General features: G+C 34.4%; 1 protein-coding gene across 1 annotated transcript; it reads right to left on the reverse strand.

Annotated features, from left to right (window-relative positions):
* Positions 1–7,746: 7,746 nt before the first annotated feature.
* Positions 7,747–10,182, reverse strand: LOC109216761 (40S ribosomal protein S26-3-like). Its single transcript, XM_019380942.1, has 5 exons — positions 10,075–10,182; positions 9,893–9,985; positions 8,597–8,681; positions 8,376–8,509; positions 7,747–8,007 (listed from the first exon to the last, which is right to left on the reverse strand). The coding sequence occupies exons 1-5, from the start codon at positions 10,075–10,077 to the stop codon at positions 7,939–7,941; spliced, it is 384 nt and encodes a 127-aa protein (XP_019236487.1). The 5' UTR covers positions 10,078–10,182; the 3' UTR covers positions 7,747–7,938.
* Positions 10,183–17,825: the final 7,643 nt, after the last annotated feature.

Genomic DNA, 17,825 nt, shown 5'->3' on the forward strand with positions numbered 1-17,825 from the left:
GAGGAGGAGCCGGTAGCCATTCTAGACCGGCAGGTTCGACAGTTGAGGTCGAAGAGTTTTCCTTCAGTGCGTGTCCAGTGGAGAGGTCAGCCTCCTGAGGCATCGACCTGGGAGTCCGAGTCTGATATGCGGAGCCGTTATCCTCATCTATTTCCCGACTCAGGTACTTCTTTCTTTTGTCCGTTCGAGGACGAACGGTTGTTTTAGAGGTGGAGAATGTGACGACCCAAAGGGTCATCACCGGATTTCTCTCTTTTCCGTGCTTCCGAGGCCTTGAAAACCTCATTTCTGCTTGCCTCGATTTGCGTGCGCAGTCCGGGCGCGTAGCCGGAAAGCTTATATGTTAAATTCTGTGAAAAATTTCAAAATGTGGCTTTAAAATGATTAAAGTTGACTTTGGTCAACATTTTTGGTAAACGGACCCGGACCCGTGATTTGGCGGTCCCGGAGGGTCCGTAGAAAAATATGAGACTCGGGCATATGCCCGGAGTCGAATTTCGAGGTCGAGAGCCCGAGAAATGAATTTTTCTGTGAAATTGTTTTTCTGAAATTATTAAGGAAAATGGAAATGAAAATTGATTAAAAGACTATGGTATCGGGCTCGTATTTTGGTTCCGACGCCCGGTACAAGTCTTAAATATGTGTTAAGCGCTTTCTGTAAAGTTTGGTCGAAATCGGGTGTCATTTGACGTGTTTCGGACCTAAATATCTAAAGTTAGAAGTTTAAGAAGTTTGTAATGAAAATGATGATGTTGAGGTTGGATTCATTGATTTAGATGTTATTTTGGCGATTTGATCGCTCGACTAAGTTCGTAGGATGTTATTGAGTTAGTGTGTGTGTTTGGTTGGGAGCCCCGAGGGCTCGGGAGTGATTCGGAGGTGGTTCGGGGTAGTTTTACACTTAGAAAACATAGCAGATTTTCTGCAGTTTTTGCACAGCAAATCCCTTCTTCGCGTTCGCGTTCCAGTCACGCGTTCGCGAAGCTTCAGTGGTCCCTCTTCATCGCGTTCGCGGACAATACCCCGCGTCCGCATAGCCCAGGCTTCCCCTTCACCGCGTTCGCGAGTCCTCTCTCGCGTTCGCGTACTAGCCAGTCCCAGACCCCAGCCCCTTCTTCTACGCGTTCGCGATTAGCACCTCGCGTTCGCGATGCCTTAAACCATCCACCCTTCGCGAACGCGTCCTCATTCACGCGAACGCGAAGGGCATTTTTGCCCAGCGAATTTTTAAGTTCAAAACAGAATCAGTAGCTCGGGATTTAGCCATTTCTTCACACGAGCTCCTCTCTCTAACACTCCATAGGCGATTTTGAAGAGCTTCTTTCTCCATAGCCTCTTAGGTAAGTGTTCTTAACTTCTTTCCCTCTTAATTTCTTCCACTAATCACTAATTTCCTAGCCCTAAATCATGAATTCAAAGTAGAAAATGGGGGTTTTGGGTAGAGTTAGGGCTTTGGGGATTTTGGGTGATTCAACCTCAATTTGGGGTCGAATCTTGAAATAAATTATATATTTGAACTCGTGGGGTTATGGGTGATTGGGTTTTGGTCCGAGCCTCGTGTTTGGACCATGTGGGACCGGTGTCGAATTTTGGTGTTTTTGGAAGAATGATAGGAATTTCATTTCTAGGCTATGGGATTATGTTTTTGAGCCCTTATTGATATTATTGAACTAATTATGCCTAGATATCATTGTTTCGGAGTTGGATTGTAGAGGAAAGGCGGTATTAGAGAGTTGATTGCTATTCTTGGACCGAGGTAAGTGTTTGTTCTAACTTTGGCTTGAGGGAATAGGATTAGGATGTTATTTGCTACTTGCTAAATATGGAGTATGGTGTATAGGCATGGTGACGGTTGTCTATGCACCGGAGTCTAGCATGACCGTGAGTCTTAATTGCTTTTAATTCGAATGATGTGACACAACTTCCTTGTTTAATTGATAAATTTCATATAATGTGAACGGTTGAGGAAGAATTGTGATTGGTATATTTTGGAGCGTTGGCTCGAACAAGAATGTGATAGTTGAGAAAGAAGTGATTTAAAAGAGGATGTGTTGTGATTATTCCCTTGCCGGGACGTGTAGACTATTATTATGTACTCTCCCTTGCCGGGATATTTGGGCTGTTAGCTGTACCCTTGCCGGGTTAAAGTGTTATGTTGTCGAATTCCCCTAATGGGGCCTTCTTTACAAAGTCAGATATTTTGAACTATAATATGGGATCGTGTGGCACGCCGTCCACTTATATACTATAATATGGGATCGTGTGGCACGCCGTCCACTTATATATATATATTATGAAATGGGATCGTGTGGCACGCCGTCCACTTTTATATTATGAAATGGGATCGTGTGGCACGCCGTCCACTTATGAATTAAGAAATGGGATCGTGTGGCGCGCCGACCACTTATATATATGAGCTATGGTATTGAGATAGTTTCGTCGTTATATCCGTTGATCTGTATTCGCTGTATTTTCCCCGAGCATGCCCCCTTCCCCTTTTTAGTTGATATTCTCTGTTGTTATTTCTGTTGCCTTTGTATATATATATATCTGCACAGGTTATTTTTGGTAGGTCCTGTCTAGCCTCGTCACTACCTCGTCGGGGTTAGGCCAGGCACTTACCAGCACATGGGGTCGGTTGTGCTGATGCTACACTTCTGTGATTTTCGCACAGATCATAGTACCGGAGCAGGAGCTTTTGGACAGCAGTAGGAGCGTTGGGAGCTTACTTCAGTCCGGAGATTTCCGAGGTAGCCTTGCTGGTGTCCGCATGGCCCGGAGTCTCCCTTATCTCTGTCTTTCGTTTGATTTCCTTTGTATCGGATCAGACAGTACTGTATTCTTATTCAGACTTTGTATTTAGCATTCAGTAGAAGTTTGTGAGTTAGTGACACCAGATCTGGGTAGAGGTGTATTTGAATTTCTGCACTTGGTTTCCGTTATTTATATTTTTGGGACTTCCGCTTTTATATTAATTGCCTCGTTCTTCTTTATACTGTTAATGATGTTGAGAGAAATGTTAAATTAATTGGCTTGCCTAGCTCCTATTAGTAGGCGCCATCACGACTCCCGAGGGTGGGAAATCCGGGTCGTGACACAAAGAACTTATTCAGTTTTCAAAGTATACGCGAAAGCGGTTGATTATATTGAGACTATAAATAAAGGAAAGATTTAATATCTTCTATTACTACAACTTGTAGCGGGGTAATATGTATGTGAAAAGCTACCCGCTTTATTCTCCAATTTGTACTACATAAACAAAAGAATACCACAATGAAGTGGATATTTATTGATACAAAAACCCATATCATAATAAACTTGGAGTGTATTCATAATTTCACACATCACGGTGTAAACCTGAAGTTTATCAATATTGATAATTTATCCAGTTGGCATAATTGATTTAGCCATGTTAATTCAAGTATGATGTGCAAAAATAAAAGAGAATTCACATGGAAAAATATTAAAGAACTAGAAAGTTCTTTACGAATTCTCTTACATTGCTTGTTCTCATTAATTAATAGACCAATTAAAATTGGGATTGAATCCCATGAATGCTGGAAATATCAAAGGTGAATATGGGCCAATTCACCTGCCATGTATACCACATAAGATGCATCTATGAGATGGTTACATGTGCAATTATTATTGACCCGCAACCTGGTGTTTGCGAGGTAATTACTTGCTCAATAATTTAATATAGAGCATAATTTCCAGATTTTTTATTCAAGATAGTTCTTCTTGATAAGTTGGTTTACATCACAGTTGGTTTAGCAAAATAATTTATTGAGTGTCTCCACTTAATAGCTAAACTATTTCTTATGAGAACAAAGTTATAAATATTAGTTTGATATACGTTATATACGAAAGTATATTCTTTTCTCCCCTCACAAGTGGTTCAGGGCCAGGAACTAAATAATTTCATCTTATTATTATTGATGTGTGGTGTATATTTTGATTAACACCATAACGCACAAAGGTGGTTTCCCAAAGTTGAGGGAACATGTTAGTTTTTCTAACATGAGGGGGAGACATGATAAACATTTGAGAAAAAGTTACATGGAATAAATTATTATTTATACACCTAGATCCTCGAATAAGATAATTTGAACTTGAAGTTCATAAAAGGTTAATTCATTTGCAATATATTGCAAAGCATGCCAGACGCATTTGCTGACCCAAAGAAAGTAACTATATTCTCATTGCAAATGCTCCTATTAAGTCCTAGAAGGACAAAGTCTATGGTACGCTTACAACGTATAGACAAATCGGTTTCAAATAAACTTCTTGATAGAGAAGATGAGCAAATGATCAAAATGATCATAATAAAGGAGGCAAGTGATCTAGAAGATCACATGACATAAACACTTCATAAAATCTCATGAGAGATTCAGGTACCTGAATATATGAATGAAGAGATCTCTATGTTATGTCTTTATAAGAAAAATAAGGAGGTTGGAACCGATATAAAATGTTCGTCGACGACATCGATAATAGCGCTAAATATATATGAGGATCTTAAGTCTGAAGAAACAATTCAAGTAGAATTTGGTTTCATATGAAGACATGTAGTTTTGGACATGTAGTTTAAACACTTGAAAGTATAAAGTCAATGGTATGTGCAATCAGTTTTCGATATCTTATATGTCTAGCATGACATGAAAACTTGATATGCATCTAAAGTCTATTATATGGCTTATATGACTTAACAATCCCTGAAGGATTTAAATTGCTTAAAGCATATAGAATTCATGGTCATGAAGTACTACATCCTAAGTGCAATTTGTGCACAAAGGTAACTTGCTATAACTATAAGCATGATAATATGATAGCGAGAATCTCTATGGAGATATTGAAGAGCCATTCCACGACATTAATGAAGACATTACATATCTATCAAGAATGATGATTTCAAGGTGCAATATATTCATTCAAGTTAATATGGCTGATTTGTTCATCAAATCTCTACCAAAGATCTCTGGAAGATGGTGCACAAGATTGGAGTGCAAATGCTTAAGGATGTGAATTGATGCTCTCATCAGGGGGAGTTAATACGCGTTGTACTCTTTTTCCCTTACAAGGTTTTGTCCCACTGAGTTTTCCTTGAAAGGTTTTTAACGAGGCAACCAAAAGGCGTATTGTTAGATATGTGTACTCTTTTTTCTTTTCTAGAATTTTTTTCCCATTGGGTTTTATTTAGTTAAGATTTTAACGAGGCACATTATCTATTGAATAGACATTCAAGGGGGAGTGTTATATAGAATTTTATTTATGGTGAATGTCTATATTTAGAGAGATTCTAGGGTTTATTACTTGGTGGCTAAGTCACCCTCTCCCTATAAATAGAGGATCATATTCTATTGTAATTCATCTCATAATCAATAAAAATTCTCTCTCCCTACTTTTCTCTGCAATACTCTTGTTTTTCTTTTATTGTTCATAACAAAAGTAAACAAATATAGAAGCAGACAATGTTTAGTACAATGCTTGATACAAGTATATTTAAACACGATTGTTCCCATAGATATTGGGCCCGAACTTAGTACTTCGGTCTGCCATAAACAGCCATACATCTTTGCTCAAAAAAATAAAGACATAATTGAGATTATGGGATCAAAGCACTTGGATTTAGGTGTGAATTTTGTGAACGGGTCGTTATTAGGCTTTATGGAATAAAACTTCTATATTTAGAGTAGTACTATAAATCGATATGATCATAGCTAAAAATACTTTAAATACAAAGACATGTAATCAAGAGGTTGTTACCTACATACACTATTTGTTGCTCAAAAAATGTTTTTCAAATTAATTAGCCAAACTCAAATTGCTTCTCGCCAAAAATACTTTTGAGAAACACACTTAAAGAAACAAAATTACTCAAAATAAGCCGATTTTTGCAGCTTGGATAAACAAGCTATTACTCTCAAATGTGTCCCTTTGAGAGGTCTCAACCTATTCCCTTTTTTCTATGGTTTGTTGAATTTTTTATTAATAAAAAATAAACAATCTCTTGGTGATATTTAAAAAAAATGAAGTGGTACAAATACGAAAGCAACAAATATTAAGCTCTGGTGAGCTCTCTATCTTTCTCAGTTAAGATGAAGGGCTAAAATCGGGGCATTTGCATCTATACCCGCTTTTTGTACCATATTTTAACTTGTGCGCGCTTTGTAAAAAAAATTGCAAGTGTACCCGCTTTTTCACATAATTTCAGCACACGGGGCTGAAGTAGCAAAGGCAATCGCGCAAAACTTCAGCATTCTAGTAGCCGGGCCTGAAGTTCAGCTCTTGAGCTGAAGTTTTTGTGTTGTAACTGGAAAACTTCAGCTCTAGAGTTGAAGTTTTTGTGTTGTAACTGGCTGAAGTATTTCACTGTCCTATTTGGATTCAGAGCTGAAGTTTTTCACTGTCCTATTTGGATTCTTTTTCACTATCCCCTGCATCATGTAAATCTGCTTTCTTTTATCGTTTCTTATCTGCTAAGTTTTATTTGGTATCTCCGCTTCTGGTGCATTGTGTTCTTTTGAAGTTTCCCCAGAAATATTCGGACTGATTGTGCCAATTAGAAAATGGTGTCTTTTGCTACTACAATGGCTTTTTATAGACTTGCTGCCATTCCCTAGTCGTTTAATTGTACAGCTCTTCCATTGTCGCTTTTTTTTCCCACAACAGAAATCTCATCAAATTCGTTAACATATACAAGTCCAACGACTTGAGTGAATTAATTGTTATCTGCCCAAATGGAAGAGTCATTTGTCCCATCGTTATTTATAAATGTTAAAACACAACCTTGCTTTCTTCTGGTGAGGTACTGAAGGGGGGAGAAAGGGAGCTGAAGTTTTTTAAAAAGTGGGTACAAGTTAAAAGTTTTAAAAAAACTGGGTATAGCGTAGCATTCCCTTCCCTTTTCTTGCCCCCTCCCCTAAATGATATAAAAAAGATTTTGAAAATCTTCTTTATCATACGATACGAGGCATCCAAATCTGCATTCTCATCCCCTTCTGAACCCGATGAGACATGGGTCTCAATCGAACCAAACTCTCAAACCCGTGCAGAAGTTGAGGATGCAACTTACGATTTAATCGGTTTAACATGGAAGTGTTACCTCATGTAACTCCCCTATAGAACAAAGCAAGACAAAGGCACTGCAATTGCCAAATAGGGTCACATCACCAACAACTTACTACGCCTCAATTCCAAGTTAGTCGGAGTAGTACACCAACAACTTACTACGCCTCAATTCCAAGTTAGTCGGAGTAGTACGTTCTTCATGAATTGACTAAAGTAGTTGTTAATTCCACAATCATCTTCATTTATCCACACCGGGGATCGACTAACAAAATCCAAACAGAGAGCAATAGGATAAAGTCCTAAATACGTCAACATACAATTCATATCCTATAATAACCTTGATATACGTGGTGTATTTGTCTAAACAGATTTATACATAAGGATATAACGCCAAAGTTCAGCCACAACTGGGCTTGTTTATTCACCATTTTCTTTTCAGGTTTCCTTTTTCAATCTAAAGATCTTAGCCCTTACATTTCCTTTAGAGAATTCCAATGTTTTTTAAAAGTAAATTTCAAAATATAACTACCTTTTGGGCTTACACTTGGTTACTAGGAGATTATCTAAGCCCTCAGAAAAAAAAATTCCCAAAGCTAGCATGCTCAAATGTAAGGAGGTCCCAAACAAGATTGAGATTTCGACAACAATAATCACTTGAACCAAATGAGACAGATGTGATGTCTATCAGAAGACAAAAACTCAAAAGCACTCCATTACGAAAATTTAGATCTCTCATTTTCCATTCAAAATTCAATTCCATGAAATGGTAAATGGTCCCATCAACTAAATAAAAACAGTACAGTCAAAACCACGACATATAACAGATAAAATAACTATCAGATTAACTAAAACCTGAAGCCTATCAACTTAAGTGCGAGGTGCAGCAGGGGCTCCTCCAGTGGGGCGTGGAGCTTGACCTGGCTTTGGGAGATCATCCTGGAATAACCAAAGAAAAGACATAAAAACTTCAAGTAAGCAGAAGAATAGCACAGAGTAGCAAAACTCAATAGAAAAACCCCCAGTACTATCTACAAAAATAGAAACCGACAAATAGGTGATACATGGGTCTGTAATTATGCTGATACACTCCAGGTATTAAACACGCTAGAGAAAGAAGATAGCTTCGATTTGTATAGGTGAATAACCAAATGAGGTTTTGAGATCAAATGACAAAATTGGAAAGCATGTACGGTAAACAGGTTTCCTTCAGAGGCTGAAAGTTTAATTCATCGCCGAAATGCACATCTCAACACAAGAAAAATATCTAACAAAGCTATGAAGATAATACAAGGAGGATAACATACCCTTGGGCGCCTGAAACGCTGTGGGGGCTCACGAACTCTCCTATCAGTAACAGAACGAACTCTGACCACCTTAGAGTGAATTGCACATGAAACACAATATTGCATCTTCAAGTACAGCTTAGGAAGAGTGTACGCTGAACAGACAACACACTCATGTTAATTAATGTAAGCAAACTACTGTGCAATACATAGACTTAGATAATTGCTCTAAGAAACCTCACTTTCAAAAGCACAAGCTTCCTGAACATCACGTACAGCAGCTTGCTCAACAATGTTCCTCACAAGAAACCTCTTGATTGCCTTGTCCTGAAAATCAATCAGGTTTAAGAAACATCACAGTAAGTTGCAAGATATTAGCAGAAAGCTGTCTTGTATTTATACTAATATAACAATGATGATTGCAATACAAAGATCAATTCAAAATCAAGGGGTATAGGAGCGCTACAAGAATCCATGTCTACGACCATAAAATTTGTCTAATTATCAACAGCAAATAACGAAGGGATCTTTACACAAATAGTCAGCTGGATTCAGTTTTTACTTTTACTGGCCAGTATAGATGGATTATACACGGTTAAACATATAATATACATGGACTATTTTTAGATCAAACAATTTGGTGAGGGGCTATTTAGGTTAATTCTTCAATAATGAAGCACTGTAGGTATTAAGCTGATGGTATCAGAAAACATGACTGAATCTTAGCCAAAAAGGTTTAAAATTTCATGTACTAAGTCAATACTTGCAACGAACAAGATCCTTTAACGAGCAGATGCTTTCACAATGTTCCTTGTTGACGAAAGAAACCATCACGGGCAGATACTTTCACAATTATCCCTCTTCCATATATACATTCAAGAATTTCAGCTTTAACTAATACAATGCCTCAAGAGTACCTCTTAATCATTATTTAGATCCAAAAAAAAACATATTAAATAACTTCCAAACATAGCATTAACTAGCAAGAATCTAAATTTCACCAGAGGTAAATCCAGGATTTGAACATTTTCCGTTCGGGTTAGAGTTGGGAATTCTACCACAGCTCATTTAATATTATTTATACTTGCTCAAAATTATTTTTTAACACATGCAAAGTCCAAACAAAAGTTATTGGATCCAGTGAATCCACAAGTTACCGTCTACATCTGCCCTGATGTCACATAACGGACAGGCGGACAGGGTACCAGAATTAGAACACATTCGCCACCACAATACATACATCAAAACAATTTATAATTCAAAATACTTTAAATGCATATGAAAAAATCGTTTTGACTCTAGAAATCCGAATACTGCCAGATACATTGGGACGGAGGGAGTAATTAATATTCAGGTAAGCAAACAAACTACAATCACAAAATTTTATTTAAATATAAACATCTATGTTAAAAATACAAATATGTTATCACAAAAAAAAAATAGTACATGATACTCCACATCCATTAACTTAAACTTCTGGATCCATATGTTGAATTCATATTGAAAATATATTCAATAAATAGAAAATTGAAAATGACCTTTGGGCAGCATTTGCCGCAATTAGAGCAGCGAATGAATTTGGTGTGGCCACGTCCATGTTTGTTACGACCTCCGTTTCTTCTCTTGAAAGTCTGCAAGAAAAAATGAGAGATTATACTTCAGTGGATTGCTAAGAGAAATATTAAATTGGAAAAGAAGAAAAGTGAAAAAATTTCTCTACCATTTTCGTTCGTTCGGGAACTCTGCGGCTCTACTATATCAGAAGCTAGGGTTTTTCTGCGAAATGAGAAGTGTAACGAGGGATGTTTTATATAGGGCTTGTTGAAAGCCCAATACAAAAATGGCCCATTCGGAAATGAAGGATGGGGCATTTGCACAAATGGCATTTTTGAGGGGAACTTTACATAACTGTCACAATTTAAAAGAAATATTACAAATTTTTAGCATTAAATTCAATATTACAGATATGGCAGGAAAATATTTATATTTGTAGCACACAGTTCCATTAAAATAGATATATTAACTATTAATCCCTAAACATAAGAAATTTGAATGGAAAGTTAATAATTATTTGTACAAAAATCATGTCTTTTTCTCTCTCTTTATCTATTAGCTTTCCTTCTTTTTCTTCATCTTCTTAGTTTTGTTTTCTACCGAAGCCAATATATTTTTTAATTTGTTCCATTCATTTTATTCTTAGTTATCTTTCTTAAGTTTTTCTCTTACTTCTTTCTTCCTTTCTTAATATAAAACTCTTATTTTGATAATAATATACGTTAATATATACAATATATATATATATATATATATATNAAGATGAGTTAGAAATCACTCAGTTATCTTTCTTAAGTTTCTCTTACTTCTTTCTTCCTTTCTTAATATAAAGCTCTTATTTCGATAATAATATACGTTAATATATACAATACATATATATATAAAAACATACTTTGAATTAACACATATAAAATATACAAAACAAATACATAAAAAATACATCTTCAATTAAGATGACACTTAGACATGTGAAATATACATAAAAATATATATCTTAAATTTATATTAAGATGGTATATAAATATACAAAAATAATATATATATATATATAATGACACTTGACATATAAAATATAATATACATTAAAAATACCGCTTAAAATAAGATAGCACTTCACAAATAAATATACAAAAAATATATACATAAATATACATTTTGAATTAAAGTGATACCTGATATACAGAGTATAAAAGATGTATAAATCAATACATCTTGATTTAGGTGGCATTGAGATATGCAGCAGCTTTTCAAAATATGGAGTGAAGAAGATGAATGCTGTAAAGGGAAAATGAAGATGGACAAAAAAAAAGTATTTTCCGTGATTAGTGAGTGAGTTAACTTATTAGATGTTGAGCTTAATTTTTATAATGTGCCATTAATGGAAAAAAAAGTGCTCTTTATGGAATAAACAATAAATGGTGCTATTTTTATAAATAATAGTTAAAAAAGGATCAAGCATGTAAAAAACTCTTTTTGAGGCCTCTCCGCAAAATTAACCCAAATAAACGTTGGCCCAACCACTTAAACTAAAAGTAGCTGATGGATATATAATATATGTATAATTTATATATACCGCCTATAAAAAATAAATAGTGAATTTACGAGGTTATTTGTTCAAAAATCCCAAAAAGATAAATTTGTTATAAATAGAATTATATTTATGGTGAATGTCCATATTTAGAGAGATTCTAGGGTTTATTACTTGGTGGCTAAGTCAACTTCTCCCTATAAATAGAGGGTTCTATTCCATTGTAATTCATCCCAAATCAATAATAATTCTCTCTCCCTACTTTTCTTTGCAACACTCTTCTTTCTTCTTTTATTGTTTTATAACACGTTATCAGCACGAGACTCTAACCAATTGAGTAGAAGCTTTGGGATTGAGCATAATGGTTGTCAATTATTCCATGAACTTCCTTCATGATTAAATTCTGGATTTAAGGTAAGTATTTTATCGTATTTTTCTCTTTTATTATATACTTTGATTTTAAATACAAGCAAAGACAACAAAGTTTGATTATAACTCTAATGGAGTTTGTAAGAAATTATAACCACCTGAAGTGGTAAAATTTCTATGCCTCGCCATGATCAAATTCATGTATGATTCTGGGCAAAGAATTAAAAATCCGTCTCATTGAATTTGCTCCATTCTCATTCCCTTAAGAGAATGTGATAAGTCTGAAAGAAGACAAAATTATTACTATGAATGTATCAATGGATATGGACGTGGCAATAGACGAAATTATAATCGTCATCATTTGTGGTAATGAGAACAATAAGTATTCTCAAAATAATCTTTCACTCTGTGAAAAATATTTGTCATCGATTTGACATGAGATTTTGTAAAGCACCTATAGATGATTCAACCCTTAAAAGTGCTTTCCTTCTCGCGCGAAAGAAAAAAGATGTTTAGCTTTTTTGTCTGCCTCCTTTACCTATCAAAGATTCTGTTAACATTGCAGATGGCACTCTCTTACCTCTTTCACACTGTGGGTCTATGTCTTCATCCCGGATTCTTCATGATAGATTCCATTTTCCTCCTAAAAATAACTTGTTTTCTGTCAAAAGGTAGTTTAGCCCCTGATTTCACCCTTTTTGATTTCAAGCTACTTGCGCCTATTGTTTATTGGTCCAATGGCCTCACCGCTGGCTGTCCCTCTATTAAAATATTGGGTAAGTGGCGGGGAATTACCCGTATTCAGTACGAGCAGAGTGGAAACTGCTCATACCTTTCGGACTTTGGCATTCGCCTGTCACCCGTAATCTGAAAAGACTGACCTCAATAATGTTCGCAATCATACCTCCATTCATGATGTGAATGTGACAACATCTGATTTATGAATACATATTCATTCTTCAAAGAATATGAACGTGCTAGTGGTAGTGAATATACCGCACTCACCTCTAAAAGGAGGTTTGAGATGATATAAGAAAATAATGTCATTATTATGGCATGAATGGTCATTGATCACGTACCTATCGTACGCCAAAATATTTTTGCATTGTGATTGTTAAAAGACAACGGTAATGCAAGAAACAGATCTTGCATATAATTTTGACCATGACCATAATGGTATAACTTTCTCTTTAAATGAGATATTCACCATATAGGTGTTGATGAATATGTGGTACTACAAAATTAATTGAGAACTCTGCAAGAGCCAATTATACTATTTTGGAGAAACACAATTAATTACCAATAAGGTATTGTGTTGTAGTTAGTCTCAAAGAAACTTATTCAGTTTCCAAAGTATACGCGAAAGCGGTTGATTATATTGAGACTGTAAATAAAGGAAAGATTTAATATCTTCTATTACTACAACTTGTAGCGGGGTAATATGTATGTGAAAGTTTACCCGCTTTATTCTCCAATTTGTACTACATAAACAAAAGAATACCACAATGAAGTGGATATTTATTGATATAAAAACCCATATCATAATAAGCTTGGAGTTCATTCATAATTGCACACATCATGGTGTAAACCTTAAGTTTATCAATACTGATAATTTATCCAGTTGGCATAATTGGTTTAGCCATGTTAATTCAAGTATGATGTGCAAAAATAAAAGAGAATTCACATGGGTAAATATTAAAGAACTAGAAAGTTCTTTACGAATTCTCTTACATTGCTTGTTCTCATTAATTAATAGACCAATTAAAATTGGGATTGAATCCCATGAATGCTGGAAATATCAAAGGTGAATATGGGCCTATTCACCTGCCATGTATACCACATAAGATGCATCTATGAAATGGTTACATGTGCAATTATTATTGACCCGCAACCTGGTGTTTGCGAGGTAACTTGCTCAATAATTTAATATAGAGCATAATTTCCAGATTTTTTATTCAAGATAGTTCTTCTTGATAAGTTGGTTTACATCATAGTTGGTTTAGCAAAATGATTTATTTAGTGCCTCTACTTAATAGCTAAACTATTGCTTATGAGAACAAAGTTATCTATATCAGTTTGATATAGGTTATATACGAAAGTATATTACATTCTCCCCTCACAAGTGGTTTCAGGGTCAGGAACCAAATAATTCTATCTCATTATTATTGATGTGCGGTGTATATTTTGATTAACACCATAACTCACAAAGATGGGTTCTCAAAGTTGAGGAAACAAGTTAGTTTTTCTAACATGAGGGGGAGACAAGATACAACAGTTAAGAAAAAGTTACATAGAATGAATTATCATTTATACATCTAGATCCCCGAATAAAATAATATGAATTTGAAGTTCATAAAAGGATAATTCATGTGCAATTTATTGCAAAGCATGCAGGACATATTTGCTGACCCAAAGAAAATAACTATATTCTCATTGCAAATGCTCCTATTAGAATAAGTCCTAGAAGGACAAAGTCTATAGTACGCTTAAAGCATATAGACAAATCGGTTTCAAATAAACTTCTTGATAAAGAAGATGAGAAAATGATCAAAATAAAGGAGGCAAGTGATCTAGAAGATTACATGACATAACACTTCATAAAATCTCAAGAGAGATTCAGGTACCTGAAAATATGAATGTAGAGATCTCTATGTTATGTCTTTACGAAAAAAATATTGAAGCTGATATAAAATGTTTGTCGACGACATCTATGATAGCGCTAAATATATATATGAGGATCTTAAGTCTGAAGAAACAATTCAAATAGAATTGTTTTCATATGAAAGCCATGTAGTTTTGAACATGTAGTTCAAACACTTGAAAGTATAAGTCAATGGTATGTGCAATCAGTTTTCGATATCTTATATGTCTAGCATGACATGAAAACTTGATATGCATCTAAAGTCTATTATATGGCTTATATAACTTAACAATCCCTGAAGGATTTAAATTGCTTAAAGCATATAGAATTCATGGTCATGAAGTACTACATCCTCAATGCAATTTGTGCACAAATGTATCTTGCTATAACTATATGCAGGATAATATGATAGCAAGAGTTTTCATCTCTATGTAAAGATATTGAACTGACGATTCCAACAAGATCATATGAAGACAATCCATCTCTATCAAGAATGATGATTTCAAGGTGCAATATATTCATTCAAGTTAATATGGCTGATTTGTTTATCAAATATCTATCAAAGATCTTTTGAAGATGGTGCACAAGATTGGAATGCAAATGCTTAAGGATGTGAAGTGATGCTCTCATGAGGGGGAGTTAATACGCGTTGTACTCTTTTTCCCTTTCAAGGTTTTGTCCCACTGGGTTTTCCTTGCAAGGTTTTTAACGAGGCAATCAAAAGGCGTATTATTAGATATGTGTACTCTTTTTCCTTCTCTAAAATTTTTTTTTTCCACTGGGTTTTATTTAAGTTAAGGTTTTAACGAGGCACATTATCTGTTGAATAGACATTCAGGGGGAGTGTTATAAATAGAATTCTATTTACGGTGAATGTCCATATTTAGAGAGATTTTAGGGTTTATTACTTGGTGGCTAAGTCAACTTCTCCCTATAAATAGAGGGTTCTATTCCATTGTAATTCATCCAAGTCAATAAGAATTCTCTCTCCCTACTTTTCTCTGCAAAACTCTTCTTTCTTCTTTTATTATTTCATAACACAATTACCTTTAAAGCAAAATTTAGAGCATTCGGCTTATTGGGCCATTTTTATTGCTTTGCTCATACAAATATTAGTTACACTTTTTGCTTATGCGGTCAAAAAAATTAGGGGTTTTGACACAGTTATCCACAAAAATAAAACTATTTACCCTTGTCTACCCATTTATTTTTCTACTAAAAAACTAATTACATTTCCTACCCATAATAGTTTTTGTGGGGAATTTTTTCTTTATTCTCCAATTCTTTTTCTTTATTTCTATGCTTCTTTTCTTCTTTCTTTTTCTTTTTTTTTTCTTTTCTCTTTTTCTTTTTTTTCTCGTTTTCTTCTTATTTTTTCCTTTTCTAATTTCATTGAACTTCTTTTTTTTTTATTCTTTTTCTCTTCATAATCTAATTTCATTTACCCTTTTCACTATTTTTTATTATTCTTTTTTATACAATAAGAAAAAATAACTGATATAGTAAATATTTGTTCACCTTTTTTTTTTAATATAACTAGTACAATATACCTTATGTTTTTTTCTTTCTCGTTTATTAAATTCAATTATTAAACTAAAATAATATTAGTTGTCACTTGATCTAATTCACTGAATATCACATTGATTGCTGCTGAGCACCATAAATTACATAATCAGATTCTAAGAATCAACACGGATTGCCATGCAAACCTTGATCTACTTCCCTATAAATATCAGTGCACACTCTACCATTAGCAGTAATACAACCAGTTATAGAGCAAGAAAACATAATCTACGGCAACCAAATCTCCATATATACTAGTTAGAATAAAAATGACAATAAAATATTGAAAAATACAACAAAAGTATAAGTAGCAAAAGACTTCTAGTACCAGGTGATACCAATATGGTATATATGTATACCAACAGAGCATGTGATTTCTCTAGAATATTGCTACAACTATCTGCGACTATACTACTGTACCAAGGACGCAATAAAAGTATGAGAAAATTACATGCTCGTATTGCAAGCTAAATATTCGCAAAATAACTTGCTCATTTTGTATACTAAGAGAGTATATAGTTGTATGGGGTTGTTCCAACAATTGCCTATAACTATAAAAATTATTACATAATACACATAATTTATGTCCATCGGCACACAAAAATTCCAGCATTGCAACTCATGTTCATATAAATAATTTCATAATAGAATTCACTTAGATGCAGCTAAAACAACCAAAACAATGTTCAACTGCCATATGATACCAATATGGCATATAGCTATACCAACATGGTATACAGTTTTACTAGTTAATTTCCGGCAACTATATGACTATACTACTATTACATAACACACATGCATAAAGAGAAAAAAAAATAGTTTACCACATATTAATATAATAAGGTATTTTAAGATATTGTACTATATTACTATTATTAAAAGAAAATCAAATATTGTACCAATTAAATGCGGGTAATACAACCAAAAAATAATTCAACTAGCATATGATACCAATATAGTATATAGCTATACTAATAAGGTATATAGTTAGAATGAATTGTATACTAAAATGGTATATTTGTATACTATTTGAGTATACAATACAAAATCGTCTTCTTCTCTGGTTCAACAATATTTCAACCCAAATTTCTAAATTCTACTACAAAATCTCCACCAAATTAACTAAAACTTTAGCTACAACCTCCAATCAACTTTCCAAACAAACTCATACAGGATCGGATCAAAATAATTAAAAACTCAAACAAACCAAGTTATGAGTTTCAAGCTTCAAGGTCCTTCAATGGTGGATTTAAATTTTTGTACAATAAATCTCCAAAAACCAGCATCAAAGGTACAATCTACACTTCAAAGAACAATAACTAACGAATCTACACAATTGTGGATGAAAAACGGTTGCCACAGAAAGATTACATCAACAGTGAGTACTTGGGTTCATCAGGAAAAAAAGAAGGATTGTTGTTTTATGGAGAGATGTTTGAAGCTCTAAAGAATTTGCCAAGATCAGTGTGGATTCTTCTAATGGTCACAGCTGTGAACCGAATTGTTTGGTTTCTATTCACCTAATGGTCACAGGCTTCTGTACAATAAATTTTGAATTCTTGAAAATAAAATGTGTCATAAAATTTCAAGAAAACAACAGTTTTCTAATTAATGCATAAACTGGACGATAGAAGAAAGAAAGATGGTTGGCAAGAAAACAATCGGGTAAATAGTTTGGGCCCCATGGGTAGGAGTAGTAAATAGTTTGGGCCTGGGCATTAACGGGTAAATAGTTTAGGATTAATGGATATAAAGTGAGATTTTCTCAAAAAATTACTCAGCCTACCTTTTCTTGGGGGGGGGGGGGGGAGGGAAT

This window comes from Nicotiana attenuata, unplaced genomic scaffold (assembly GCF_001879085.1).
Source record: "Nicotiana attenuata strain UT unplaced genomic scaffold, NIATTr2, whole genome shotgun sequence".
Lineage (NCBI taxonomy): Eukaryota > Viridiplantae > Streptophyta > Magnoliopsida > Solanales > Solanaceae > Nicotiana > Nicotiana attenuata.